Raw genomic sequence first — 9040 nt, 5'->3', positions numbered from 1 at the left:
TACTTTTACTCAAGTACAATATCTGGTACTTCTACTCAAGTACAAGATCTGAGTACTTCTACTTTTACTCAAGTACAATATTTGAGTACTTCTACTTTTACTCAAGTACAAGACCTTGTACTTCTACTTTTACTCAAGTACAAGACCTGGTACTTCTACTTTTACTCAAGTACAAGACTGGTACTTCTACTTTTACTCAAGTACAATATCTGGTACTTCTACTTCTACTCAAGTACAAGATCTGAGTACTTCTACTTTTACTCAAGTACAAGATCTGAGAGTACTTCCTACTATCACAGCTCAAGTACCTGGTACTTCTACTTTTTACTCAAGTACAAGACCTGGTACTTCTACTTCTACTCAAGTACAAGACCTGGTACTTCTACTTCTACTCAAGTACAAGACCTGGTACTTCTACTTCTACTCAAGTACAAGATCTGAGTACTTCTTCCACCTCTGTCTGATTTCAAACTCTTCCATAACACCCTGAGGAAGTTTGCACCTGTGTGTTTTACTCCACTTTGTTGTAAATCAAACTGCAGCAGCTTGACCACAGAGCGTGCACGTTGTGATCAGCTGATTTTGCGGGGCACAGAGCGTGCACGTTGTGATCAGCTGATCTTGCGGGGCACAGAGTGTGCTCAGGGGAGTCTCCCACTGCAGCCAGTTGGCGGGGTTTTTGATACCCATTCTGTTGTTCATACCGACGTTAACCTGCTGTGTGCACACGGTGACCAACTCTGTTGTCCGGTTATCTAAGCCTCTGCCTCCTGTAAGCTTCACAGGTCCGTCGGTTATGTCCTGCGCAGCGAAGTCCGAAGCTTTTTTGCAGGGAGCAAAACGCCAAAGTGGCTGCTTAATGTCTATTGTTTTGGTTGACATGTTTAGTAGTTTACTCCACTGAGTGTTGACAAGAAACGCGTGTAGGACCGAAAACGTGTTTTGTTTTGATGACCTATCAGGTACGCAAAGGCGCAGTGACGTTACGCATTTTAGATTTGTGCCGTGCATGCGTACCTGCGTACCAGTTATGTGCACCCCTGCGTATAGACCAAGCTACTACTTATAAAGTATGAACAAAGGATACTGTATACAGAAGAGTAGATGATTCATACTAAATATTTATCTGTGTACCAAACCCTGTGTAGCAAAGTAATTAGTCTGTATATGTTTGTGTGCGCACCCCCATGCACAGTACCATCCGGACCGCCTCGGAGGCTCTTCAGAAGCAGATTCCGGTGTGAAGAAGTTTCTAGAAGCTGATGCAGCCTGGAGGGTCCTGAGCGACCAGAACACCAGGAGAGAGTACGACCTGCAGAGGAGAGGTAGAGAACACACTTCACTTTACTTACATAGGACTAGACAATGACACAGTCATCAAAACCTCCATAACAACATATAATACATGCAAGTTACTGTCTAACAAGTCCTACATATATTAATTGTCATTTGATTAGAATGTAACAAAGCCTATATAGATCATCTTTTTTTTTATCTAACACTAATTAAGACCCGAGCGAAGTTTAGCACTCATTATTCATTATCACTTTCAAACTGTACAACTTGATAATGAGTATTTCCTCAAGAGTGAACGCTAGAAAATAAGAGTGAGTGAAATCTGTTCAGCTGCCTCACCATTTTTCCAGTCAGTCTATCAGTCCATCCATGTTCCCTTCTTCCGTCACTTTTCATATATTGATGGCAGAGTTTTCTTTCTGATTGAAACATCTATTTGAGGATGTTGGCATTGTAGCACCCTCAAACAAAAGCACCTTAGGGTCTTGAGACCCATTAAACCAATGTGAGCAGGAGGAGAGGTGTTCCCAAAAGCATTGTAACTATAGAGTTGTAAGATTGTAGATTAACGAGTGTCTTCTTGCTTTTGTTCTTTTCTTATGAATCAATCAATCAAATGATATAGCATAATATAAAAAAAGAACACATTTTTATCAGGGGGCTTCGCAGTTTGTGCAGCAGATGACACCCTCTGTCCTTAGACAGAAAACATCCCAAAGAAACCCCACAATAAAGAATAGAATACAAACATAATTCAATTAGGATATCCATATGACAGAAATGACAATGATGGGACAGCCGGATAGCTCACCAGCCACCATGTGTGTCCTCCTCTCTTCTCATCGTTCAAATCTGTCTATAACTTAATAAAGGCTTCAGAGCCAAAAAACTATCTGAAGAAAAAAAAGATTATTTGAACATACATACTAATTCAATCCATAGTCTAGTCCTGCTTCATTACAACTCTGAATATAACAACATTATGTGAGGGATGTGAAGACATCACCACCGCTGATGTTTCATATCGCTGCTTAAAGGAGACCTATCATGCTATATTTGAATAATATATTGTAGGGCACACCTATAAGGTATATTTATACGTTTTCTTTTTCAAAATACCAAACAGATCATGCATTTTAGCCATGCCTCATTTCGCTCTATTTTGCTCTCCTCCAACCTGTGTTTGCATGCGCTGCAGCTGAGCAGGGGGCCGAGTTACCAGCGTCATGTTACCATGCTGTTACCATGCCACGGCAACCTCTCATTCCCCTGATTGGTGGAGAGTTGGCCATATAGGCGGAGCTCCTCGTCACTGAAGTCACACTATTTTCAAATCTGGATCAGTCTGTATCAGATCCGTTAAAACCCCGCTTTTAGAGATGTTGGGTACGGAGGAAAAGAGAGAGGGTTGTGTTTCTGACACACCGGGGACACATATTCATGTATAAAAGACTGTACAAAAGGTGCATTTTGCATGATAGGTCCCCTTTAATGTTTCTCCAGCTCAGGAACTGAAAACAGGATTGGCCGGTGGATTCTACCGTCTGTCTGGAGGACATGACCTGGGACGAGGGTGAGTACACCCCATGTAAACTAAAACACACACGTTGTGTTTCAGAATGATAATCTCCACATGTTAGAACCCACTTTATGATTTTTAAGCAAACGTGCAATTGTGAGAAGTTGAAAGCTAATGTTCGGCTATAAACAAAATACATCACGATCACATTCCTGCACCACTCTGTTCATAGAGAAGAAGTTACGATATTTTCATGACCGTGAAAAATAAAACACATGCAAATCCAATAATACCATCCTGTAAGCATTGATTTGCAACAGAAATACACAACCAGAAATATGAAAGGGAATGATGATGGGAGACACGTTTATATTGTCACCTGGGAAAAGCAGCATACAAGAATGAAACCATGTTTGCCCCAGTCACTTTACACACACAATAAGGAGCACGCTCAGTGTCAGTGTGAAGGGCTGTCGTGTGTCAGAAGAAATGTTTCCTCAGTGTAGATACCCACGGAGCACACTTGCATTATACCACTTGCTTGAGCAAAATAAAAGCTATAGTTCCTTTTTACTAATTTGAATTCTAAATATTGTAAATAACAAATGAGTCCTAATATTCTTTGAGTTTAATGATTCCATTTGGGTACAAGGTCATGGTCATATATCCAAACAAGTTCTTACTCACGGTCTGATTAAGTCAGATAAATCAGTACTTTATCTCAATATGTAAGTTATGTGTAATGTGTGTGTTTTTTCAGATGAGTGTGGGTACGCATACGGCTGTCGCTGTGGAGGAGGGTTCCAGCGTGTCAGAGGGAGGAGGTGGAGGAGGAGACACGAGGAGGCAGCAGGAGGAGGAGCAGGAAGCAGAGGGAGGAGTGATGGTGTGCTGTGACAACATGTTCCCTCAGTGTGTGTGTCACATGGTCATTACACAGAAAGACTCAAATTGTTAAAAGGACAACATAACACCTCTGACACTGACGTCACCATTATCCTACCTTGGAGGAGCTTGAGAGCTCTCTCAACACCGCCACCACTTGTTGTGAAGCAAGGCCTCCACAGCACCAATACAACAGCTCACTGAGGACACATCGTGTATGAATGTGGCAACATTTGATGTTGAATTGTTGTGAATGTAAATGTTGCTTCCCACCCTTCTCTTTGTGGACATGGACAGCACATCTCTGACCTCTGAGCTGCTCTTCAGCCACGGCCTGACAGGGTCCTGTTCGTCTGTGCCTTTCAACACAAGTTTGACTTCATCTTAACTGATATATATATATATTACACACATATGTTTAACTCAGTTTATGGGTGCTTTGATTAATGTCTTATTTTGAGAACTCATGTTACTCTACATTACATTTCATTTAGCTTGAAGCTTCTTATCCAAAGCGGACTTACAATGAATGCGTTCAACCAATGCAGATAACAACTCGAAAAGTGCAGGTACATTAACTTTTTAAAGGTCAAACCATTGTAAGTGCTTCTGCATTGGCTTTAAAGAACACCTTTCTAAGTGACACACACTGAAGTGGGTTTTCTTATGGCCAAGCTCCAGTGATATAATTGGTCTAAATTATATCTTTTGCTAAAAGTTTACCAAATTCATTGAAATTGTAGTGTATTATTTTATTATAATCTATTATTTATTGTATATTATGTGTAGGCATTTACATTATACTATTATGATTGTGATAAATGCTAGAGAATTAAAAAAATGTGTCTATAGAAAATATAGTTGTTCTTATCTTGGGCCCAACTGTTCGAGGCTAACAGGAATTCATTGACAATGATCCGGTAGAAGCTTGGTTTGTATCTGATAAATAATATCCTCTCATATCCACAAAGGGGAAACGGGCCCTGTCAACTTGTTTTGGGTTTTTGCCTCTCCCAATGTCTGCCTGAACTTGAGAGGCAGGAAGACAATGGAGGATGCATCACTAATGTCCTTTATGTTTACTATTTATTTTCTTTTTAATTATTTTAAGCAGTTCTTTACATTCACAGACAATTCAACTCTTGGAATTTTCAGTTTGAAAATATTTCAAAAAACAATAAAGGTGACACGAAACAGAACATTATTATACTTGATTGCATTTCTTTCTCTCAGTAGTTGTCAACCAACAATGTAATGAATCATTTCATATAGATATGATCAGTGATCACATTGAAGAAAAAATACCACACATTTTTACACAAGTAATCACAAGTCATTATTAAATGCATTACTACTATTACTCAATATAATTGTAATTCATAGCCCACTTAATAAAGAAACCTTAATTAAAATACATTATTGAAAAATACATATATTTGATGTATTAATTAACTTATACTTATAACTCACTTAACCCAAATATAATACAACATATAACCTGCTTTTAAAAACGTGTTGCTGTATAAAAACACTGTATGAAAATCAATAAGGAAGATACGTCCCCAGCTGACACAGAAAGCGACTCAGGTTCTGGTCCAGGCTCTCGTCATCTCACGCCTAGACTACTGCAACTCCCTCCTGGCTGGTCTACCTGCATGTGCCATCCGACCTCTGCAGCTCATCCAGAATGCAGCGGCTCGTCTGGTCTTCAACCTTCCTAAATGTTCCCACACCACTCCGCTCCTCCGCTCCCTTCACTGGCTTCCGGTAACTGCTAGAATCCACTTCAAGACACTGGTACTTGCGTACCATGCTGCGAATGGATCTGGCCCTTCCTACATCCAGGACATGGTTAAACCGTACACCCCAGCACGTGCACTACGCTCTGCATCAGCCAAACGACTCGCTGTGCCCTCGCTGCGAGGGGGACCCAAGTTCCCAACGGCAAAAACACGTGGGTTTGCTGTCCTGGCTCCAAGATGGTGGAATGAGCTCCCCATTGACATCAGGACAGCAGATAGCTTGCACATCTTCCGGCGCAGACTGAAAACTCATCTCTTTCGACTCCACTTCGAGCGTTAGAACTATTACCAAAGCACTTTTATACTAATAAAGGACTGGCTTATCTAAAGCCAGTTGAGTAGCACTTGAAATGTTTTGGCTCTATGAAACCTGATGTACTTATATGATTCTGTTTTCTTCAAGGTTGTGTCTTCCTGGTCGGATGTACTTATTGTAAGTCGCTTTGGATAAAAGCGTCAGCTAAATGCAATGTAATGTAATAATGCAGCTACGTCCAAAATAAATGAGTAACAGCTAAATATGCACCATGACTAACAAGTCTAACCATCTGTCTTTCAGGTTTTATTTTAGGCTTACCCTATTCAATAGAAAGGTGCAACCCTCTTATTTCCATGTGGGTATGGGAACTATGGTAGGTGCAACTGGCAGAGGTGGGAGAAGTTCTCAGATCATCTTAAAAGTAGAAGTACATCAGTGTAGAAATACTCTGTTACAAGTACAAGTCCCGCATTCAAGAGGTTACTCAAATAAAAGTAAACAGTATTAGTATAAAAATGCACTTAAATTACCAAAAGTGAAAGTAGTGGTTGTGCAGATTGGTCCATTTCAGAATACTATATATGATATGTTTTATAATGATTGATCATGAAAGTGTTCTCAAAGCTGGTGAAGGTGCAGCTAGTTTGAATGACTTTGTATACTGCAGGGTAGCTGGTGGATTTACTCCAGGTGGAACTAAAGTCTGATTCAACACTTGATTATATTTACCATCATTCATCCACATCTGTGAAGTAACTAAAGGTATTAAATACATGTAGTGGAGTAAACGTACAAAGCAGCAAAAAAAATGAAATACTCAAGTAAATTACAAGTACCTCAAAATTGTACTTAAGTACAGTCTTTGAATAACTGTTCTTATGTACTTTCCACCCCTGGTAATTGGTCGCTGCATCGTAACTAACGCCGCTGACTGTGTCCTGTTGACATCGTCTTCAGTGAGAATGTGACCGCTGAAGCAGTCGAACCCAAATTGAATCCGTTTTGTGCAACAGATTTCTTTTTTCTTCCCGTCAGTGTCAGGCTCTCAGTGATAACGGCTCCTCACAGTGTTGTGGATGTCAGGAAGGTGCATGGAGATTGTTGTGAGGTCGACACAGGGGGGTGGCCTATCCTCTGGAGAGCCGATCAGTGAGGTTTTACTCAGGCAGGGTGAGGGGCCTCTGTGCACTCTGGGGTCCTCGCTGCATGTCTGAACATGCCTGTTGGCATACCTGATGCTCATCAGCCACATCACAACCAGCAGAGAGAGAACACTGAGCAGATGAGATAAGATCATACTGCACCTACTTCTTGAACTGCACACCTTATGTTGATTATTAATCAGGAAAAATGAAGGAACGTTTAGAAATCACATTTAAAATCACCAAACATAAAAATATGTGTTTAATTCAGTGTAAATGAATGACAGGATTTGACATTATAGCAGCGATAAAATGCATTAGGATATTGAGTATTGCCTCTGCAGTTCCATGTTTAAAATGTTGCACTCATACTGACTCACTCATAAAGGTCTTCTGACACTGTTATGAAATCAAAAAGACCTGGGAGGACTGTTATAAAACAGATGTAAAACGGGCAAATGAAGAAGAACTTACACTTGACTTATCAGTTTGCACATTGCACACCAGAGTAGAAGACTTTTATAAGTGGCTTTGATTTGAATAACAACACGTTTGCCCCACCTCCCCCTATACCTGCAAATGGTGCTAATTGTTGGAAAGTGATCTATCCCTCAGAGGACAAACACTTTAAATTAATTGTCTCTGTATACCAACCCCCCTACATAATCCAGAATTGAATATACCACTTATAAACCCTAAGCTGTATGCTATACATTTCTCATATATGAAAAAAAATTGCTTGCTGTTCCTTGTTGTGCATTACTTTCTCAAAAACTGAGTTTTATTATTTATTTTATTGATGTGTAATTAATCTTCTAAGGCTACATTACATAAAATAAATAAAACAGAACATTGGGTTCAAGATATATCTGTTTATCTAAACAGCAGGTACAACAAACCAACACAATTAAATCAAATCTTTTTGATAGACTTTGTAAATAATAAATACATATACAGTGGAAAATAGTTCATTTGAAAGATGAGTTTCTCTTTATATGTGATCAATTCTCACCTATGTTGTAGTGAAAGCCAAAAGAAACAGAAAAGGAAAATCCCCCCAGAAAGCTAATAATATAGATAGTAAAACTATGTCCTATGACCCAGAAAAATGGTCCTGTGACCACCATCGGGGTCCTGACCCCCAAGTTGGGAACCGGTGCCCTAAATGACAGAGCCATTCTCCTCTCTGCGGGGCTGCGACAGACTCACAAAGGGAGAAGGCTGGTAATGACTCTGCTGCCTCTCTGGTCACTCAGCCTGCAAAGGTCACAGCTGACAGAGGCTCCCTGATGATCATCTCTCGTCTATTATCCCCCCTAATCCATCCACCCATCCATATCTGCCCTCCTCACCGAGAGAAGGTGAAGAAGAAGGGGTGGAGGGCACAGAAAGTTGGGGTTTGACAGAAAAGAGGAGGGGGGTGTATTGTCTGCATTTAGTGCTAATTATTTTCTCTGCAACGATGTCAGTACCAGCAAAAGTGGTCAGCGGAGAAGGAGAGTTTCTAGTGGTGCGCTGAGAGGGGGGTGGGGGTGGGGGGTGCGAGTAGACAGCTGATGTGTAAATGAGGGGTTGGTCGTATATTGATGTGACAGACACAGAGACACGCTGGGACACAACATCACTTTCACCAACACACGACCACCTACAATTAGAGCGCTTAGATCACTTTCTACCATCCACCCCCGAACCCCACCCCCACACTGTAAACATCTTACAAACACTTTGATGAAATCAAATCCTCTTTTATCAAGTATTCATTGTGATGAGTGCAACAAAGTTTGTAGTTTCTTTCTAAGATCAAACAAGGTGAGGAACTGCCCACATACGGACAAAAAAAACCCAATGCTGAAGGAAGTCATATGGTGGTTATCCCCTTGTGGACAGGCACGTGCAGAGGATGTTAGAGGGTCTAAGGCCCAAATTCAAAAAAGGTTTTTGTTACACATATTCCTGGAATAACTACATTTGTGACAGTTTTAAGGGTTATTCAAATGTATGCATTTAAAACAAGCCGAAGTTGGAGATTGGTTCAAACACTCCGACACAACAGTTCATCAATGCAACATGCAAATAAATGAAGTGTACCCCCTTCTCAATAAGGGCATTCAGATTACGCCTTCGAAATAACAGGCAA

At 40.6% G+C, this 9040-nt stretch overlaps 1 protein-coding gene across 1 annotated transcript; it reads left to right on the top strand.

Moving 5' to 3' along the window:
- Positions 1-1195: 1195 nt before the first annotated feature.
- Positions 1196-5106, top strand: dnajc24 (DnaJ (Hsp40) homolog, subfamily C, member 24; the record flags this gene model as incomplete). The annotated part of the gene is given in 7 exon segments (XM_034240298.1): positions 1196-1325; positions 2800-2810; positions 2812-2869; positions 3576-3622; positions 3625-3655; positions 3658-3713; positions 3715-5106. Coding segments are annotated over 7 exon segments (405 nt in total), but the record flags the coding sequence as incomplete, so codon positions are not given.
- Between the last annotated feature and the right edge of the window lie 3934 nt (positions 5107-9040).

Source organism: Gymnodraco acuticeps, unplaced genomic scaffold (genome assembly GCF_902827175.1).
Source record: "Gymnodraco acuticeps unplaced genomic scaffold, fGymAcu1.1, whole genome shotgun sequence".
Taxonomy (NCBI): Eukaryota; Metazoa; Chordata; class Actinopteri; order Perciformes; family Bathydraconidae; genus Gymnodraco; species Gymnodraco acuticeps.
The sequence above is the reverse complement of the archived record's forward strand: the minus strand, read 5'-3'. Positions and strand labels throughout refer to the sequence as shown.